Raw genomic sequence first — 22,180 nt, forward strand, 5'->3', positions numbered from 1 at the left:
GCCATGATTATTCTGTAACAGTTCTAACAATGGTTAAAACAGGTCTGATGAACGAATGGGTTGGTTGGTGATTTACCTACTGAGTACCTGCATAGCCTTTGGTTTCATCATGGCCAGGCTACTGAAGGTTTTTGTGGTGAAGATCTCCTTCCCTGCTCACTAGGACAGGGGTGCAAAGAAGATAAACCGTTGCACTGTAAACTCTTATCTTGGCTGTCATTTGTTTCCTGGGATTTAGAGGGACGAATCCCAGGACTCGATCAGATTCATCGGGGATCTTTCCAAGTCGAACCACAAAAGGATGCGTGCATTGGAGAAACTCTGGTTCTGTTGATGCAGGGCACATGGGTTTATTTCCCCATTTATATGAATTCTGCTAAACTTTGCAGTAGAGAACTTAATTAGGAGTTGATGCTTAATACATGCTAATAATATCCAGTTTATGTGTTTGAGTGTGTATAATCAAGTTTATGTATTTTATATATGCAGCAGAGTAAGTTAATGTATTTTCGCAGTGATTTAATTCATTATGGTTTATAAAGTACTTTGAAAACAATATTAGTCCATTTCCTGTGCTTAACTGTCCAAAATCATGCATCTGCGGTGTTTATTGGGGTTTCTCCTTTGGAGAATATTGTAGCTTTTGAAAAGTGTGATTCCATTACAGGCGGGGAAATAGCCTTAATTTTGCAGAGCGTGTTTCGTTCACGGAGACTGAGGCTAACCAGTTGTCCACTGGCGAGTCTAGGACGTGGGGGTCCCACCTCTAAGTCGGAACACAAGAGCCCCGGTGGTTGTCTTGTTTGGCGTGGGGTGGGGGTGGGGGGAAGTCAGATGGTCGTTGCTATCCTGCTTTCTCTTTTGGCACCGTGCAAACACTCGAAGCGTATGATAATTGCAAATAGAATTTGGAATGGTGATGTATTCTAGAAGGGATGTAAACAGACTGCGTTGGAAACCGCTCCGAGAATACAGCGCCACTGCAGTAAGCCTGTCTGTCTTTCAGGTTGACCCCCTGTTTACAGTGCCAGCACCACCGCCGCCGATTTCCAGCAGCCTCGCGCCTCAGATTCTGCCCTCCTACTTTTCCCCGTCTTCATCCAATATTGCAGCACCGGTTGAGCAGCTTTTGGTTCGGACTCGTTCGGTGGGTGTGAATACATGTGAAGTTGGAGTACTGACAGAGCCAGAGTGTCTCGGGCCCTGTGAACCTGGGACCAGTGTGAATTTGGAAGGGATCGTGTGGCATGAAACAGAAGAAGGTAAATACAATTCACTTTTCTCTCTCTCCCCATGCCCTCTTCCCCGTGATGTATTTATTTACGTCCCCCAGTGAGGGGCCTTTGTCTTGTGGTCCTCAGAGAGGAAGAATATGGGTTTTTCAACTGTCTGGATTTCTGTTGAAATGACCGCATTCCCCCGTCTTTGTTCATGTTCATGGCTGCTTCTCCATTCAGGATGGAGGAGGTGTCCCTGGAAGTGGTCTGCGCTTTAAATGCTAGAAGGGAAAGTCTGGGAAGCAGGGTGAGGCTTTTCCTTCTCTTCCCCCCAGAAGGGATCATGGAAATTAGGAAGACAGACTGCTCTCAAGTTCACTTTCCCCTTGATGTGTCAGCCGATCTGTCTGTCCGGACTTGGTGGTTTTGTTTGTCTTGACCTGTGTCGTTGAGGCTTGAATTTACCTGCCGAATTGAGCTTGGGTTCTTGCATTTGGCGAGGGCCGAGGCCGTGATGTAGCTGTGGCTGATTGGTGCTTGGAGTGAACAAAGCCCAAGATCAGAGGCTCAAACCCCAGCTGTACCAGTCATTTCTCTCCTATGACTGGAGACCTAGCCACCTTCCCTGCCCCTTAGCTCAGCAGGCCACCTGCCAAGGGTAATCCGGTCGTCACAAGAGAAATGGGTTAGGATTCATCTGTCACTGCTGTTAGAAATATAAATGCGGCATATGCCATCCCTACCGTAGGTCCGAACGCTGGCTGGCAACATCTAGCACACGGTCACCAGGCCCATTGTGTTTCCGATGGCCAATGTCACGCACCGTAGAGGCCCACAGGTAATTAAAAACGAAAATACCAAGGGGAGTGCTGCATTGCTCCATTGGTGGAATGAGAGGAATAGAAAAGGTGAGGAAGAAATGTGCCCCAGGCAAACAAAGGAAAGTGTAGAACATAGGGGAAACCCTTTCTTTCCCTCCAAGCTATGTTGGTCAAGGACAAGGGAGATGACATGTGTCGGTATCTTAGCCAGCTGGGAGAGGAGTGAGGGCAAGAAGGAGTTTAACTAGAAATCCGAGACTCAGAATCACTGTTTAGGTCCTTCTGTATCAAGGTGAGAAACCAAGGGCTGAAACTCACGGGAGGGAAAGTAAAATATATTTAAAAAAAAAAAAAAAAAAAGAATGAAAATCAGATGGCAGGTGTCTCAGTAATTATCAGAAGGAAGAAAGCAGCGCACCCCATCTCAAGGTAGAAAAGCATAAAATCGTGGGAGAATCTTCGAATTCTGCGTATTGCGTTAACTATACTGTTGAGGGATAGATTTTGTAATTGGATACCAAATTTTGTGGGTAGCATCAATAAGGAAAAATCACTATAGAAGAAGGAACCAGAGAAGGTGAGCGAAAGCTGGAAGAGACAGGCAGAGATCTTTTGTGTGCTCAACTGAAAGTAGTGGTTCCCATTTGCTTTTGGCTTTACAAATGGCTGGTGTTTGGGGGGGAAGTAGGGTGGCCACCCTCTCTGTACTTTGAACAGTGCTCTGCAGCCAGATTGGGAGGAGTCAGTGGAGGAGGAGCTAGAATTCACATTTTCCTCTCTCACTTGCCTGTTTAGAAGCCGTCCAGTGCCAGGAGTGGGTCCCATGTGGGGAGCAAGCTTTCGTTCTAGTGCCTCTCCTTGGGTTGTACACCCTTGGCCTTCTCAGATTTTCCCTGAGAGCAGAGGTGGTAGCGAATGCTGTCTGAGAAGAATCAAGACATAATAAGGTTGTAGCTAATTAGCTTAGGGTACCGATTATTCAGACACAAAAAGATTGGGAAAGGCTAAGATTGAATTTCCATAAACTAGAAAGAAAGATTTTCTTGTACTTGAATCACTTGCTCATTTGGCTAAAGTGGCGCCTTGCGCTTACTTCTCAGCTATGACTTAGCGCCTGTCGGTTTATTGCTGGTCATGATTTTATTTATTCCTGTGTGGGACAGGACCGAGTTCCTGCAGTGTGACCCCACTGGGTGGCAGATGTTGTAAAATTAGCTACAAACTTTCTGGAACGCCTGCAAGTCTTGGGTTATTTTTTTGATTCACTTGGAAGTCTGCTTGGTTTTGACTTGAACCTGAGCTGCTAATGAAAGACGGAGTTCCTCAGGAAAAAAATGTATTCAGATACTCCAGTTAACTCTGGGCAAATGGTTAAAGAGCTCTATGGTATTATCAGGGTTACTATTACAATCTTTTATTATTTCTGTTTGGTTGTGATGCATGCAGCATGCACAGCCTCACCAGTAGCACCGTGTTCTCTGAGTCACCCGTCTCCCAAGTCCATGCACCCTGCCCCGGTGTGCTGTGATCCCTCTGGCCATGGGTGTGTTCTCTATCCTCCTGTGACACACTGATAGCTTTTGGCGCTTTTCAGACACAGGAGTGGAACCTCCTGTAGTGCCAGCCTTCTTTTTTACTGCCTCACATTTTCCAGTATTTGGAATGTGTGGATATTGAGTGTGGTGACACGAAGGAGCCCAGGCTCTTAATAGAGTTATTCTTGTTGCATAAATTAAACTTCCAACCTCCACAGAATCCAAGAACCTGCCTTTGTGAAGGCCTGGGTCCTAAAATGTGTGTTTAATGTGCAGCGATTCTCAAGAGCATTCCATTTGGTTTTTTCCCCCATTACAGTGTGTTTCAGGCTCTTGTACCAATTTAAAAATTAAACCCACTTGACCATTAATTTTTCTCTTTGGGGGAAAAGACAAAGAGAGACAAAGAGAGAGAGAACAAACACATTTGGAGCTAGTTATTTGGCAGAGCTAAAAGGGCCGAGTTTGGGAAGAAGCGGAGGGGAAGTGAAGCCACCATGGTTTTCTACTATGGGTTCATGCTAATGACAGGCTCCTTGTTGAGGGCTCGGGAAAGGGCCAGTTGCCTGGGACTAATGGCCTTGGAGATGGAGTTGAAAAAAGAAATCTCTTCCCTGGTATTTTCATTTTGAGATTATTTGTATACCTGATAGCATTTTTCACAAACTGAATTTGTTATGTGTATTCATGGTGTGTGTGTGTGTGTGTGTGTGTGTGTGTTTGTATTAGACCCTAGAAATTTCAGGAGCTGGTATCTTTGCAGTCTTTGGGGGAATATTGAGTCTTCTTGTGATTTTTTTTTTTGGAAGGTAGTTGGCAACAGCAGGGCTGCAATATGAAATCCGCATTAAATTCTGATTGCTTCTTGTGCGTGGAATCCTCATGTGGGGAGGGTTCTTACAGTCACGGACTTTCCCCTTAGTGTCGCTGCCAGGACGTGGAGTCCTGGTTGCCTGAGGATCAGACTGTCCTCAGGAGTAATGCGTTACAAGAGAAGTTCCCTCTGGAAATAATTAGTGGGTTTCAGAGCGTGCTTAATAGGAGAGAAAAACTATTACTGCATTTGGATGTTTAGTTATCCTACTCTGATCTCTCTTTTGTAAGGTGAGTTGCATAGGAGCAGTGACGTATTGCGCAAAATTACTCTCAGATGTTGGAAAGAATTTCCTTAGCTTTTCATTCCTAACATTTGGGACACACATGCCTTTGTATAGTTATTTGTTTGGAAATTTACTCTTTTGGGGGTGGGGGTGGGGGTAAGGGAGGTAAAACCGGAAAAAACATGGTGTGTACAGCAGAGTGTGTAAATACGTACATGTTGAACTTGGCTTTTTAGCTCGTATGAATAGATTTTCCTTTGGATTATTATTAAATCATACTTCTTAGTGGGCTTTTCTCTCCCTTCCCTATCCAAGAACATACTTGGTTCAGCTGTGCCTGTACTTCATTGTCACATCTGTCATTTACTATGGCCTTTAAAACATGTATAGGTTATAGGACTGGGGTTCTCAGCTCTGTACCTTGGAAACCCCCAGAGATCTTTTAAAACATGCCCAGGTACCACTTCCAGGCATTCACTTGGTTTAGGATGGCAGTTTGATCTGGTTGGGTGACCTGACATTAGTGTTTTTTTTTTTTTTTTTTCCAAAGCTCCCCAGGGGATTCTGATGTGCAAACAAGATTGAGAACCACAGTCTCAGGGGAAGGAGGGGATGTCCTAACCCTCTGCAAGCTACTTGACCTTTTCCCTTTAAGGAAGTCACTGTGTCATTGCCTCATTTTCTCAGGTATAAAATGGACAGACCTGCTCTATTTACCTCCCAGGGTAGATAATGTCTGGAAGCTTCAGTCTGGCAAGTGAGCGTCGTTGCTGAATCACTGTGCCAGTGAGAAAGAGGGTCCAGCATTTGGTCCTGAACCTGGACTTCACAGAGGTTAAGAACGACTAATTGGTACCACTCTTCCTAATTTATTCATATGGTAGGGTGGACCAGTGGCAGCTTCATTTCCGTGTGGTCTCTGCTGGATTATTTTTGAAATCATTCAGAAACCCAGAGTATTAAAGAGAGTTAATAGCCAATGGAAAAGATTGTACTCGCAGCATCACAGGGAGCTTTCAGAGGGGACAGTGAAAATGCAAATGGTAGCTTATGAAAGTGGTTTTTTAGAGAAGACTTTAGCACCTGGTGTAAGAGGAAAAATGGTTCTTTGTATGAGGTTTTTCATCTAATGTTCTATGTGTTTTCCAAGAACAGCGATCTTGGGAATTGATGTTTTAAAGGTAATTAATTGGGGGAAGTAAATGATTCTCTTTAAACCACTGGAGATATTCTTAAATTCTTCTGCATCTCCAGAGTCATAGAGAGGATAGTGTTTCAATGTGCAGTGTAGGGGTTTCACGTTCATTCATTAAAAGGCAAATGATCCTCTAGAAATTGACATGGATCTGACATAGGGTATTTTTACTCCTATGCTGCAGTATTGATTTACTGAACTTATTACTGGAAAAAGAACTTTCATTTTAAATTTTGATTTAAGAAGAGATTAAATATGATTCCAGGCTCACTTTGTGTTTTCGGTGTCTGAGCTCGGAACTCGTGCAATGCCTTTTTTTTTTTTTTTTTTACTAAGTGCAATGTTATTACTTACTGAGGTATTTCCCAGTGATTTTTATAAATTCAGCTTTGACTCACAAGGCAAGTAAGCTGTCCACTTTCGCTTCTGCATTTTATTACCCGCCACACCAGTGATGATTGTAACTCTGCAGCCATAGCGAACTTGGAGATTGCTAATGAGCATGCTCCTCCTGGCAGTAATGTGCTGAATGGAGGTAAATCAGCTCCTGGTCTGTGAGTTTGGCACATGAGCATAGTCGGTTAATCACTGTGCTACTAAGAAAAAGCATCCAGCCTTGATCTTCAGCATGAGCTCCCAGAGGTTTAGAGGGCTGGAAGAATTATTAGTTAGTGCCACTCTGTGTATTGGCCATAAACTTGACCCTCAGCATCCTGGGCAGCCTTGCAGTGGTGGTTGTCAATGAAAAGTTGAGATTCATCACCACTGGTGGCAGAGGAGCTCAAATGGTGAACCTTTCAAAGTGTGCATGTACCGTCTATTTTTACATGCAGAAGTCAACCAAAATAGAACACCATATTTGTGTATTTGCTGGACCGTATACCAATTTGGTTACCTCTGATTATTCTGTGTCCAATGGTGATAGTTTTTTTTTAAATAAACTTGGTTTAAGGATGTGATTATAAATAACTATAAAATGTATCAAAGTGGGATCCCTGGGTGGCGCAGCGGTTTAGCGCCTGCCTTTGGCCCAGGGCGCGATCCTGGAGACCCGGGATCGAATCCCACGTCGGGCTCCCAGTGCATGGAGCCTGCTTCTCCCTCTGCCTATGTCTCTGCCTCTCTCTCTCTCTCTGTGACTATCATAAATAAATAAATAAATAAAAAAGTTAACGAAAATGTATCAAAGTATTTGTTCTTTTTAAGATTACAGAAACTCCTGTTACCTGATTCATAGAAAAATCACAAATTAAAACTGGCCAAGTCTTTGTAGTATGTAGTCTATAAACATTTGTGAGTGAAGGGGAGTATAAGGAAGGAAGGGGAGCATAAGGAAGGGCAGAGGCTTATCTGGGCCGTCTTCCTGGGTTTGCTTTCCTCTTGGACCTACCTGTTTGATGCTTTCCTGATAGGGCCACCATTTGCACATGATGAGTGATGGTGTGTTTTTCTGGAAAGCAATACCATGGTAACATTACCGCTTGTCAGTGTGAAAAAGAGGATGCTCTTAGGTAGGGTTCAGCTTCATGTTTTTAGACCAAACATTTTTCTTTTGTGTCATTTGTGTGTATATTTTGGTGGTGACTTAAGTCATGAAGCCATCAGCTTTAAACTTACTTTATTTCATTTATTTATTTATTTATTTTATAATATTTTATTTATTTATTCATGGGAGGGGGGGGGGCAGAGACACAGGCAGAGGAAGAAGCAGGCTCCATGCAGGGAGGCCGACGTGGGACTCAATCACAAGATTCCAGGATCACGCACTGGGCCGAAGGCAGGTGCTAAACCGCTGAGCCACCCAGGCATCCCTAAACTCCCTTTAAAGGCCTTTCAGTATTACCTTTTTAGGTTGGTTGGTATTTGTAGCTAAACTTCTATGTGAATACAGAATGTGAGGCGTGTAAAACTCAACTTTTCTTTAGACTTGAACATAGTAAAAGATTTAAGAAGTTGTCTTACAAGATTTGCATTTGTAGTGTTGTCCTCCCTTGATTTATCTTCTCCCTATAAGAGAGAAGATTTCTCTGAAGTTTACCAAGATTTCTTTGGTAAGAAGATCTTGAAAGCATCTTAATATTACAGCGACCTTGAGTTGAAGATGCATTTTCTAATTTCAAAATGGAGATACTCTCATTGTTGCAAAGAATAGCTTTTGGCCCACCTCCGCTTATTGATTAAAAGGATTTCGTTGATTTTTTTAAATAGAATTTTTATGACAGCTTTATTGAAGTATCATTCACACAGCATACAGTCCACCCATTTACAGTGTATAATTCATTGGGTATTTTTTAATGTGCTAAGAGTCCTACAACCATCACCACAATTAATTATAGAGCATTTTTATGATTCAAAAGAAACCTGTACCCATTGGTACTCACTCTCTTTTGCTTGCCCCGATCCCAATTTCATTGATCTAATGCATCTTTGTCTTTGATTCTTTATTGTTTTTATGTGTATTTTATGGATGAGAGGAAAGGTTGTTTTATTGAGTGCTTGTACCAGGCATTGTGCTGGACATGCTTGCCAGGTAATAATTTCCTTTAAACCTTAAACACAGTCCAAAGTAAACCATGATAGTCCGTATTTTCATGAAGGAGACTTAGAAAGGGATTTACCTGTGCAAGACCGCACACCTGTTTGGCCTTGCAGAGCCCTTCCTTGCTCTTCACACCTAGTCCCGGGATTTCCCCTGAACACAGGTTCGTGTATATTTCAGAGTGCTCTTTGGAAAGAAGAGAGTATGATGTTACATAATAATTGGAGTTTTTATTTTATTTTTAAGCACAGAATGATAGGAAATTCTTTATAGTGCTAGCATCTGATTTTGGCAGGAGTAACTGAATCTGCTTCATCTGGGTTGATGTATACAAACCATCCCTTTCTGCCCCACTAAGCTGGAAGCTTCTTTAGTCCACAGATCCCATCTGTTTTGTTCACTGTTGGATCTCTAGCGCCTGGCACAGAGTAAGTGTGCCATACATATTTGTTGAATGTTGAATAAATTCACAGAACAAAGTGATATGGTCTTGATACCTGTTTAAGTTTGCATAGTATAGCTTTCTAGTCAAGAATATGTTACTTTTGAATTAAGTTTGGCCTAGACAATCTGGAAAATATTGCTCTGGAAATCGACTTTGTCACTGATTTCCTTTGGAGGGGTGGGGGGGAATGCCACTATAAAATCTGATTACACTGTATTAAAATTCACCTCCCAACTTTGCTCTCCTTAGACCAATCTCAAAAAAAGGAGGAAACAAAATGATTTGGTTTGTTTTTTCTTTTCTGACTTTCATTTTCTCAGTATGGTTTTAATTTTCTGATGTTAGAAGGAATACCTGGCCATTTTGGGACATCCGCAGGGCAGAAAACACCTAAGAGGTAGAAGAAAAAAAAACCCATCCATAATCTCACTGTTCAGGCAGTCTCTTTAATTTGTTGGTTTACTCCTTTTTTTGCTTTTTAAATACATTTTTAAAAAAACATAGTTGAGATCATTTGGAAAATAGAGTTTTGAATACTTTTTCTTTTAATCGTAACATTAAAACAAGCATTTCTGATGTTATCAAAACATTTTCTGAGATGCATTTTCTGTTGATATAAAACACATTATGGAATGGACACAATAGTTAATTCAAATTCCTCTAAGGATGGATATTTACATTGCTTTCAGCCTCTTAGATGGTATCACCCTGCTTAGTATATCTTTGCACTTGAAATATTTGTAATGTTTTATTAATTTGCAGTTATTGTTCTAGGGTCAGCTTTCAAGAAACAATCACCCAGAGGACACAAACATTTTTGTGTCAATGCATTGAAACATTTATTGATTGCTTAACTGCTTTCCCGAACGGTGACACTGGTAAATTGTACCAGTGTCCATGGCCCTGGTTGAGAACGCTCTTCTCTCTTAACCTCTCTGACAACTTTGGTCTCACTGACATTTTCGTGGCAAAAGGGATGGGTTGTAAGTCAAATGCATAGTCTCCAATGCTCACATCCAGGGTCCTGCCCTAGACAGAAAGGGAACGCGACCTTCTTCCCCTTGTAATAAAAATGACAGTGGCTCAGTCAGAGATATCAGGTGTGCCAGTGAGGGTCCCCAGGCAGTGTGTAGCCCTCCCAAGTCCTGGGAGGACTTTGTTCTGGATGACACAGAGGTTTAGATATCACTTCTGTTTGTGTCTATGTTGACATAGCCGCCCCCCCCCCCCCCCCAATGAAACAAATTAGAAAAGACTTCTGGGTGTGAGGAATTCAAATACCCAGGGGCAAAACTGGGTCCATCAAGCATCCATTCTGAATGGGGAGCAACCTCAGCCAGTCCTGTTTGAGTTTTGCTCCTTCAGAATAAGGGTAGACTAAGGACAAGATCTTTACAGAAAACCTTTGCACTTTGTGATTTGTTGATAATACATCATTTGTCACTTGACTTATTAGGCTGTTTGCAAATTCTTCCCTGGCACACCTTAGCTCTGCCTAGCCTCCCTGCTTCCAACGTTCATTTTCTCTTTTTCCTTAGCCTCTTCCCTTTGGCTGCTGCCCTGTATGGCTGCAGCAGCAGGAACTGTCCAGGTAGTTTTAAAAATAGTAATCTACCAAAGTGTTCTCACACACATACCCTTTCCCTTGCCCTTCTGTCCTCAGATAAGATGGCTAATACCTTTCTGGCAAAAGGAAAATAAGCTATAATGTGGGGAAGGCCTATGAGAGGTTGCAAAAAGCATTCTCAGCAAAGAACATTGCAGGAGTTAGGCTCGTGGGCACCATTGCAGAGTACCTAGCAAAGTCTGATGTAACACAGTCAGAGAAAACCCGAGACGGGTAGGATTCAAAGGGATGTGAGTTAGGTGAGCCCCTTGCCACTCATTTGATAACTGCTTATAAGTGAATAGTAAATGGAACAATTATAAACATACCACACCCATGTATGGTCTTCATTTCAAATTAAGCTTTCTGACTCAAGTATGTATCTGAAACAGTTGTGGAGTATTTCACTCCTTGGAAGTTAGAAACGCAGCTGCCTTCTTTACATGACACACGGCACGTTTGGCGTGTCTGGATGATCGGACACTTTTCCCTGGGGACCTCTACGTGGCTCTGCCAACACCATCTATCTAAATAGCATCTTCTCGTTTATGTGGAAGACTCCCATCATGAGCCCTGTTACTCTGGCAGAGAAACTGAGGCCCAGACCGTTCTGAATAATATGTCTGTGTGTCCTTTCTGGATTTTTGTTTTGTACCTCACATGACCAGCCCTTCCTCGTTTTTAAGTCTGTGTGTGTGTGTGTATGTATGAATGTAACCAGTTATTTAAAAAATATGCTCAAAGGCAAATAAACATTTGCTTGTCAGTTTGAGGTTTTGACTGAAATGTGGGAACTCAATTCGGCTTATAGAGTGAGATGTTTTTTAAATTTAATATTCACCAAATATTTTTACAAAAATATCCAGAATGTTGTTTTTGACTACATATTTCATAACAAGGGAAAAAATGGCCAACGGCTTCCCATGCATTAGAGGCAGTGCCACATGTTCTCCTGGCTCAGTGGGCAGCTTGTATCCTGCCGGCTTTTGGGGGACTCTCTGGTACATCTGCACGGTTTGTATGTTGTTCTGTCTATGTCTTCTCGATATCCACATTGACAGACAACTTTTGAAGTAAGTCAAGTTGAACATTTAATGTGTCTTATTTCCCTCGAGTAGCAGCATAGGCCAATTTGTTTCAAGAGAACCAACAAAGACTGCTTTCCAGTGCTTTCCCCAGCTTCAGGAGAATACCCAGCAGCTTTTCAGAATAGGAAAAGCCAGCCAGTCCCAGGCAGGCCTCGCGGTGAGCTGCTTCTGACCGGCACCTCGAGCATACACCTCTAAGATGATTTCTTACCCCAACATCCTGGAAGCACATTGGGTTGAAGGCCCTGGCTTTGCACTCTGAGCCTGGAACCGAGCTGGCTGCAGTAATTGAGCGCTGTGAGATGCTTTGAGCTCAAAGAGTCTTTGAATACCCAAGGGCAGACAAGTGAAGAGCCATAGAGTAGAACTATGATAGTCTTCCTTATATATTGAACTTGTCTCTTCCATAAAACCTCTGCTTGGTAGGGTGACCAGAAGGCAGTATCGTATTCCCAGGGAGTTCTAAAAAAACTGGTAAAGTCTAGGTTGATAGTGGGACAAATGAACCCAGGAGGATTAGAGGAACAGAGGGTCAGCTTTCAAAGAAGCAGAACTCGGTGAGCTACTTACTATTCTATTGACTGCATGTTCATCTTGAGTGATTCAGAAGGCAAGCATTGACCGCAAAATCCTCAGTTACTAGAGAATCCAAAGTGTATGACCTCTAGGACATCTCCCTTTATATCTGACTTTTGAATTAAATATCTTCTTGAAATAAATAGCATCCGTCATACCAGTCCTCCTGAGCTTGCAGTTTCTTGCAGTAGCACATTTCCAAGTATGGAATTTCAACCAAGCGTAACATGTTGAGTGTGACTGCTGAGTATTTGAGGCTGTAGTTAGCATTCTCGTCTTCATTTTGTCAAAGGGAAGAAAATAAACTGTGGGGAATTTATGACTCCAGTGGAAATCAAGACAGGGTCTAAAGGAGAATTGAATACTACAGAGCTCCAGTAGCTTCAGTGATGGCTGGGGAAGGGTCCAGTGAGCCACATAGACTTACATCAAGATTTCAGAGAAAGGTGGGCTGGATCACAGTGGGGTCTTCTGGGGAATAATTCAGACCTGGCAGGCAGCTAACCCATATCCTCTGGGGTCTGGGTTCTGACTCACTGATAAGTCTTTTTTCCCCTTCACATTTGACTCCCACCCTGACCTCGACTGATTAGCAGATTCAGGCTTCATTCTACACTTGCCCCAAGGACGATGCAGATGCTCTGCCAAGGCCCGTGCACCCTTAACTTGCATGTATTTGCTCAATGTAAATTGTTGCATATTTTGGAAAGTAGGAAAAGTTGTCTTGTGTTTACAAGGGAATATTAGGGGATTGTCAGGGTGTCTAAAAATGTGGTGTTCTCTCTGCAAATTCTGGCTGCTTCAACCCGTATGATTCAGAGATAGATGCCATTGCCCTATTTCTTTCATTCTGGTAATTAATGAAACATGACAAAGAGGTAGGAGGAGAGCCAGGCTGGTTGGTAAGCATAATATGCTTGATTAGAATCCAGGACATTCATAATTGCACAGAAGCAGCCAAAGCTTTTCTTCTTTGCACATAAACTTCTTGTCTTTTGGTTAGTTGATTAGTAAAAAACCTCTTGGGTGACAGCACTGGACTAAAAAAGCACAGGAGAAGCTACATGCCTTTATCATCTCCCGTGAGAAGTATTGTATTTCATACAAAATACTGTGTTGATTCAGATCTTCTAGAAGAGCATGAGTGTGTCCAGCAAGGAACATTATAATTTTTTGGTTAAAAATTCTCCTTTATCTTTTTTCACTGCAGTGTTTGAAATCTATCCATTTAGCAGATGAAAAAAAAAGTACCATTGTAGAATCCTCTGGAGTTCTCGGTACTACAGTTATAACTGCTGCTTGGAAAACTGGGGGAAGACAAGTGGCTAAACCAGTATAAAAACCCAATCAAAATGATCTGATTGCTAAAACTTTGCAGTTACTAGAGTATATTGTTCTTAAGAGAAAAGGAAAACGTCCCCTAATGTTGGTTATGCCTACTTCGCACCATCCCTATGTCCCTAAAAATACATGTATACATAATGACCTGATGAGGTTCGTTTAGAGTGTTTCTGTTGCTTCTCTCTGCTTCTGCGGACATTATTCCTTGCCCACCCTGAAAGCTAGGGGCATTTCCTTGGTTCCTGGGCCTTGGTTTCCTCATCTGTAAAACGGGAGGCTTTAGAATATGTAATCCCTTTAGGGTACCTACCTGAGCTTTTGGGCAAAAGGTGGTGTGAAGCCCATAGAATGTGCTTAAATTTTTTTTTTTTTAAAGATTTTTATTTATTTATTCTGAGAGACAGAGAGAGAGAGAGAGGGAGAGAGAGGCAGAGATCCAGGCAGAGGGAGAAGCAGGATCCCGAAGGGGAGCATGATGTGAGGCTCAATCCTAGGACCCTGGGATCACGACCTGAGCCGAAGGCAGACGCTCAACCGCTGAGTCACCCAGATGCCTCCCATAGAACGTTCTTATCAGAATCATTTCAGACATAGCGGATTCTGAAGAAAATTGTTAGCCAAAAGTGAGCCTCAATGGGGTTACCCTTAAATCACCTTCTGGGTTTGTGCCAAATCCTGTTGAACAGTAGGTAGCCACGCCTTTGAGTGTCCGAAAATTGATCTATTTCTGGAACTCTTTATTTACTGAAACCATTTATTGAACTATTAGCAGTTGTGCAAGTAAAGTGAAGTCTGGTCTGAGTAGGCTGACATTTATTTTACGCTCCGGTACATTCCACAGAAGAATGAGCACATGGAAGACATTATCTGAAAAGATTCCTAAAAGGTAGCATCATCAATTTCATTAGCAGATTTTTGAACCCCTACTCTAAAAGCTCCAACGACTTCTGCATTACTCCATTTACACCTTGTGTTAGGAATCCTCACTGTCCAGGGGTGCCTGACTGGCTCTATCAGGGGGACAAGTGTAAGACTCTTGATCTCGGGTTTGTAAATTCAAGCCCTACATTAGGTGGAGAGATTACTTAAAAATAAAATCTAAAAAAAACGAAGAAAAGAAAAAAGAAAAGAATCCTTACAGTGTTCAAAAGAAGTCTGCAAAATAGAAAATTTATTGGATGCATAAGCATAAACACTTAATGTGGTATAATTTTCTCTTTAGGTTTTATTCAGATTACATGTGTTTATAGTTTAAAAAGCCAGAGTTCTACTAGGAATGTGACGGCAGAAAAATTCCCATCTTTTCCTTCACCTACTCCTGCTTTTTTCCAGGGGCAGCTAGCTATTTTAAACTTTTGTCATTGATATTTTCATTATATTTTGAAAACACATGTTTCTGTAGGTATTTTGTGATGTCATTGTGTGGCTTTAGGCTCTTTAAAAGGTGGAAATTGGTGACTTAGTGCATACTTACCTCCCCAACACAACTATATTTGACTGCTGCCCATTCTCCCAATATAGTTGTGAGTTATCCATTGCTGTGCAACAAATGACTCCAAGACAGAAGACCTTAAAACAGCAAACACGGATTATCTCACATTTTCTGTGGGTCAGTAGTCAGAAGAGGAACCTCCTCCATCCGTGTTCTCGTAACGGAGTATGTTGCTTCCACGGTGAGATCCAAGAGACACTGAGCCCAAAGTGGACTTCACAGTGTTAGTATAACTTCACATTAGAACAACCCATTGCTTTTGCCACTTGATCTGCTCCTTAGGAGTCAGTAAGGCCAGCCCAGGCTCCAGGAGGGGAGGGTATCACATAAGGGTGTCAATACCAAGAAGTAGGAATTACTTGGGACCATTTGGGAGCTGCCTACAACAAATAATTCTTCCTCGGGTCAATATTCAGTGTTTACATTACTATGAGTATATATTTATTATTTACAGCAGAGCAGTGTATTACGATTACTTTTCTTTTCTCCCTCAACTTTCTACCTGCAGTTAATAGTTGCCTCACTTTTTATTTGCTTAGTGTTCTATGCACCCCTCACTAATTCACCAAGAACTGTCATGCCAGAATTATAAATTGCTTCTCACTTGTTGAAACACAGCCAGCATTCTCTGCATTTTATCTTTTGGAGCAGTCTCTCCAGAGTCTTCCCATCTGCTCCAATCTGGACCGGTATTTTAGGGGTTATGCAGAGGCCTCGTGAAATGGTTGTAAAAATTTGGGCTCTCTGTACACCATTCTGAAGATCCCATCCTGAGGTTGGATACTCCATTTCCTGCATTGGCATATGCTTTGCTCTCGTTTCTGTCTTTCATTTTGGTGAAGCCCATCTTCCAAAAGTTTTCTAAGAAAGGGTCCACCGGGAGTAAAATAGTTGAAATCTTGGATGTTCACACATACAGCATTTTCCTTCAGCCCTCATAGTTGATGAGTGAAGTGGCTAGATGAGGAGTTGGTGAAAATCATTTTCTGCCAGACTTGCAGGCATAGCTCCACTGCTTTGAACTCTCCCTAGTGTTGTCCTTGAGAAGCTTAGCACCATCCTGATTTGAGATCTTGAGTGTAATGGCTGTCCCCCTATCCACCCAGCCTTTATCTCTTCTTTGTCTCCAGCATTCTGATCTATCTCTGTGACATCCTTTGGCATGAGTCTTTTTAAATCTCTGGTGCTGAGCTTGGTACTCTCATTAGGAACTTGGGCCCTGTCAGTGTTAGAAATTGTATAGATGTCTTTCTTTGGAGGAGATCCAATTTCTGTTTCCGTGTTCTCTCCGGAGCTGCTTTTAGTTAGATGTTGAACCTCTTGTATCGGTCTTCTACTTTCCTTTTTTTTTTTTTTTTTTTAAGATTTATTTATTTGTTTTAGAGAGAGAATGGGAGTGGGGGGAGGGGCAGAGGGAGAGGCAGAGAATCTCAAGCAGACTCCTCACTGAGCATGGAGCCTGACATGGGGCTTGAGGGGGCTCAATCCTACAACCCTGAGATCACAACTTGAGGTGAAATAAAGAATTGGATACTTAACCAACTGAGCCGCCTAGATGCCCCTTGGTCTTCTACTTTCCTGATCTTTTCTCTCCTTTTTCAAATCTCTGGTTTATAGTTTTTGACATAGTTTCTGATTTGGGGAGTTTCCTCATTCTTTAAATATTGTCTTTGGAAAAAAAAAGCTGCTTCATATTTTTCATTTCTGAAAGCTCCTCTTTGTTGTTAAATGTTATGGGGATTAGTAGCCTCTGTTTGAGTTTCATGACTGCAGTGTCTTATTTCCTTGAGGACCCACCTTCCTTCTCCTTCCTCCCATCCTTCCTTCCTTCCTTCCTTCCATCCCTCCTTTCCTTCCTTCCTTTTGTCAACCTTGTTTCTAAGTTCCTTTGTGTGTTTTGTCTGTAGCCTTTCCTTCCGAGACTTTCCTCAAACGCCTGATGATCCTTGGCTGTCTGCGTGGGGATGATAGTCTTAGAAGCTGGTTTGAAGTCCCACATGTGTGGGAGGGCATTTTGAAGGTCTAGGAAGATATGAGTGGATGTCTCTCTAGGGGATCTCCCAGCGGGGGGGTTTCCATATGCCTTTTCTCTTGCTTTGATCAGCTTCTCCAGAAAAGCCTTCTCTGATTTCCTGGTCACCGACTTTTTTGGTGTCAATTTCAGGAAGAAGGGTGAAGGTTTTACTCCCTGTTGTGTAAAAACTGAATCTTAACTTTTGTGTTTGTCTGTTTGCGTTTTTTTTTTTTTTTATAACTATAGTATTATCCACATACAGATGAGAAAACTCAAGAGCCTTAGGTTCCTTTGTTAAGTTTTCTTGGTAGCTACCATTTATTTTGTGACCTGAAGCTGAGATAGTTTTAATCAACTTGGAATGTACCATCATGATGATTACTTAACTTCCATAGGGAGATCAAGTCATTCAATTTATTATTAGTCCCCTGCCCCCAATGTGGCAGGAGTTATACTTCGTTTCCAGACAGACTCTGCATTTGGGAACTTAAAACAGAGGCATATAAATGAAAAAACAAACTACTGCCTTATTTTTTGGTTGTTGTTTGCCCACTGGTTATCCAAACCAAAAAAAATTTAGTAGCTTCTTCTTTTTCTTCCCCACCTTTTTTTTTTTTAAAGATTTTATTTATTTATTCAATAGACCCACAGAGAGAGGCAGAGACATAGGCAGAGCCACTCGATCCCAGGACCCCTTGTAGGATCACGACCTGAGCCAAAGGCAGATGCTGAACCACTGAGCCATGGAGGGACCCCAAATTTAGTAGCTTCTGAAGCAGACTCTCCCAATCCAGCCCTACCTGCTGCCCTCCTGGGTCCTGGCCAGATCATTATTTTGGGCTTGAGCTCTGTTCTTTTTATCTTATATTTAGCAACACAAGTTCTCCTCCCAATAGATTCTTTTCCTTGTTTTAGCAAAAGTCTAAAAAAAAAGTCCATTCCTTTAGCAAAAGTCTCATTCCCTTGGTTGTTGACCAAGCTTTTAATACCTCTACCTCTAAGACACTGAGGTTGAGAGAGGTCTCTTATAGGCTCTTCCTTCTACAAAGGATGGATGCAGTGCAGATGCCTCGTTAAAACTAAGGTCCCTTCCTTGGCGGACTTCCGTGCTGAACCCCAGCCCTGGAGCAGGCTGTATCTGGAAGCAGCACCCTGCTCACTTACTTGAAGCACTTGTAACTAATTATTTGTATTTTCAGGTTTTCCTTGTCAGCCTAGAAAGGGGATTTTCTCATTTAGCCCCCTCTACTGTAGCAGAATATAGAGTACTTCCATGTTGAGTTGGATGGCTGTGAAAGACCATGGTAAACACCACGTTGCTCTCTACGCAGTGTTCTTTGCCTGACTGGTGCACGCCCGTGGTGCCAAGCGTGTGGGCAGCCACCAACAAATGAGTGTCATCTGCAGGAATGAATCCAGGAATGAACAGTGAGGAGAAGGGTGATCAGGCCAGGCACGACTCTGAAAGCCACCTGTTCTCTTCCCTTGCCTCTCCACACGATGCTCGAGCCCACGGTGGCACTCACCAGGAACTCGTGTGGCTTTCCTGCTGTTCTAGCAGTCGAGTCAATAGGTGACTGGCAGTAAGCTGAAGGAGATGTTTCTATATCCTTAAAAGTGTTATCTTTGAGGAGCAGTTTGTAATTCTGAAGTGAAAAGGAGCCTCTTGCAGTCAGCCGGCTTGATACAGGCAAAGCTGCTCATTTGTTTTCAGCTTCCAGGAGATTTAGAGCCTTGGCCTTCCTGGCAGTAGCTCACAGTGGGATTGTTTTCTTGCTCCTTTCTCTTAGTCTCCTGCCTCGTGGTAGGAAAAGCTGGATGTTTGCAGAACCAGCGGCTCCAGATTCTTCTTTTGCAGACAGGCATGGAGATCAGTGGTCGGGGACTTCTCTGACTTAATGGCATGCTCTTGAGAAAATACGTCAACCCCTTTTCATGTGTGAGGGCAACCACAGCACCTCCCACGGGAAGGTGAACTAGAGTCCAGTCACCCAACCTGCCGGGAAGGGGAGCATCAGAGCGAAAGTTCTTGCCTCCTCTCGTGGGCAAAGCACTGCCTGAAGTAGATTGCCTACACAGAAAATGCAGATGGCACCTGACATACAGCCTCTGAAAATGCCAGTTGGCTATGACACATAGCCACCTGCAGCAGGCCTCACCCCTGGCTTTGCCTACCAGTTTGAGATAGGACCGTCGGAACCAAGATGGCAGCCCATTGTGGTGGGGATGGTGGTTCCAGGTCATTCTTTCTGGCCTCTGGTTGAGCCTCCAGCCTGTTGAGGCCACATTTACGGGAACCTGCCAACAGCCACTTGTAAGGGGAATATAGAAAAAGAAACTCTAGTAGGTGGTTGTTTGTGTGTTCTGGGTCAGAACTTTCATTATTATGTAGATTTCCACAGTTAATCAGATTAATTTTTGTCTGATACAGTCCACTAAGATTTTGTCCCAAAGTGGAGGCGTTTGGGTACTGAGAGCTGAAGTTTGAAAATTTCTTGGTAATGCCTGGATCAGCCCTCTAGGAATTGCCTCTTGGCCAGCTTTCTTCTTTTTTGGCAATGGCAAATGCATGAATAATGCCTTCTTTGAAGCTTTAAGGCACACAATAGGCTAAGAACTCTCTAATTGAACTTTACAAGCTGAAGGGGCTGGCTTATGTGCAGCATTTGAACAAACTTCTAGTCACCGCAATTTAGTAAGGGTTAGCTGCCAAAAGCCATGTAAGGCTTTATTTGATCCATTTATGAATAAAGAGGCTGCAGTAAATTAATTACCATATATTGGGGCTAATAAAATCTAGCAGGATGAGAACGCCTTTGGGTTCATCTTTAGAGGGGAATCAGGACAGAGCTGATTCCTGGTATCAGAGTGGTTCCTGGCCCCAGGGCCTTCCGCAGTGCTGGGGAAGGATGGTGTTCATCCTCCATGTCTGTCCAAGAGGCATTTGAGCCAGCTTTTGGCTCTGCAATGCTGGAAGGCTTTGCTTTATTGATCATAATAAGCTGTTCCGTCTTATTAAAGTTGCATCATGGAGTCTGGTTTTTAGGAGCCCTATTGAGAATTAGTTGCAGAAGAAGTGATTTGCTTGTATTTTCCGACAGTTAACAGGCCAAGCAGATGGGGGAGCAGACCTGGGCTAGTTGGGTTGGCTGCCTGCCACTCTTCTATGAATTTTGATTTTCACGGATATGTAATAATTTTATTTTTTCCCCTTTTTTGGAGATTCTTGCCTATGAGCCTTGAGAAAATGAATCCTTGGTTTCCTGTAAAATATGCCCTTATAATAGCGAACGTTGCTGCAGTACGTGTCACAGACCCTGTGTGGTGTCCATTAGATGGGGATCCCATAGGCTTCACACTTGGTTCAAGGGGAGAGCACCAGCTCCAGTTCCCCGTGGCTTTTCAGGGAAAACGGATCTCACTTGCAATTCGTCTTGCGTTTTCAGGTGCTTCTCTTTTCTCCAGGCTGTGATCACCGACATACTGGATAAATGGAAAAGTGTTCAGCTTCTGTTTGTAAAAAGGCATTTGTGGGACGCCTGGGTGGCTCAGCGGTTAAGTGTCTGACTTCGGCTCAGGTCGTGACCCTGGAGTCTCGGGATCGAGTCCCGTGTCAGACTCCCTGCATGGAGCCTGCTTCTCCCTCTGGCTGTGTCTCTGCCTCTCTCTCTCTCTCTCTCTCTCTCTCTCTCTCATGAATAAATAAAGTCTTTAAAAAAATAAAATAAAAAGGCATTTGCATACAAATGTGAAACAAGCCAGAGCAGCCTTTGGGCGAGGAAGGTCTGAGTTTCCCTTCAAAGTCAGTTCCAAAAACTTGTTTTATTAAATATATGTCAAATGCAAAGAAAAATAATATATGCAAAATGCTATTGCAGACGTGTATGGTAAAGAATAACATGAAAGCAAACGTGTTTCCTACCATCTCCATGAAGAAATAGAAAATCTCAGTTTCAGGACCTTTGTAAACCCTTGATGTGCCCCTGCCTTCATCCCTTTCTGCTTCTTAGGCTTTCCGTGAAACCACAAATCTGCATTTTGTGGGGTTTTTCATTTCCACATTTTACTGCACCTATAAGTTCCTAGGGAAGCACATTGTTTTACATGTTTTTGAACTTCATATAAATGGAATCATGTGCAGTGCTTCTCTCAACTTGGTGTTCTCACTGAGCATTGAGCTCTGGTTCATTTTTACTGCTGGGTCAGGGTGTTTGAATATACCATTATGATTTATCCCTTCTTATGCCCATGGATTTTTGGATTCTGGCCAGTTCTTTGCTCTTTCAAACGTGTGTCCCTGTGAACGTTCTTGTAGCATGTCTCTTGGTATCTGAGGCAGTTTTTAAACAAACCAATCTATTTTAAACACCATGCTGGTGTTTTTTTTTTAAGCTTTATTTTGCCAAGAGGGTATGCCGCAAAATATTTCAGGTATCATAGATTGTAAGATGACCACTTATTACCCACTTCAAAGAAAGGCCCTGTATTTACACACCAGTGTGAAGGAAACATAGCTTTGTTTCTTGTCTCTTAATTGTGGTCCAGATAAAAGTTTTTGCTGCTCCAAAATGCGTTTCATTAATGTTTGTCAAAACTACAGCTTGAAGAGTCAAAAGGAATTTTAAGATCAAAAAGATAAGCGTGGGAAAAGAAACCCTCCCACAAGAAGTGGCTGCTTTGTCTACACGGGCTGTGTTCACCTCTCCTCCCTGAGTTCATAGAGTATTTCTTGTTTGCACTTGCCACTCGGTGATCTGATTGTTTCTCCACTAGTATTCCCAACGGCCTTGCATGGCCTCTCTTGAACTTCACGTAAAGCAGAGGGAGAGGAAGATACCCGAGCAGGGAGCCTGATGCAGAGCTCGATCCCAGGATCCTGGGATCATGACCTGAGCTGAAGGCAGATGCTTAACCACTGGAGCCACCCAGACGCCCCAGATTAAGTAGGTTTCTAATTAAAGGTTGGCTGTAGTCTTTATATGTGTCCTAGAGACTAGAGACTTAAGGAAGTCATCAAATTCTTTAGCCTTGTTATTTTTCTCATCTGTGAAATGGGGTTATGGATGTAGTAGTAAGTATAAAACATTAGCAGTTATAAAATTCCTTTTTAAGCAAGGTGAAAGATGTGTTGCATGGGGCTCCCTGCTCAGCGGGGAATCTGCTTCTCCCTCTCCCTCTCCCTCTGCCCCTTCTCCCATTCATGTTCTCTCT

At 42.7% G+C, this 22,180-nt stretch overlaps 1 protein-coding gene across 6 annotated transcripts in view; it reads left to right on the forward strand.

Moving 5' to 3' along the window:
- ZNF608 (zinc finger protein 608) overlaps positions 1 to 22,180 on the forward strand; it is a 110,399-nt gene that overhangs the window by 51,903 nt on the left and 36,316 nt on the right. For all 6 annotated transcript variants that reach the window (XM_025995012.2, XM_072728675.1, XM_072728676.1 and 3 more), the window contains one exon: positions 1,007 to 1,262. In XM_025995012.2, the coding sequence (XP_025850797.1) occupies positions 1,007 to 1,262 (256 nt within the window). The remainder of the gene's footprint in view (positions 1 to 1,006; positions 1,263 to 22,180) is intronic.

Source organism: Vulpes vulpes, chromosome 12 (genome assembly GCF_048418805.1).
Source record: "Vulpes vulpes isolate BD-2025 chromosome 12, VulVul3, whole genome shotgun sequence".
NCBI classification, from domain to species: domain Eukaryota; kingdom Metazoa; phylum Chordata; class Mammalia; order Carnivora; family Canidae; genus Vulpes; species Vulpes vulpes.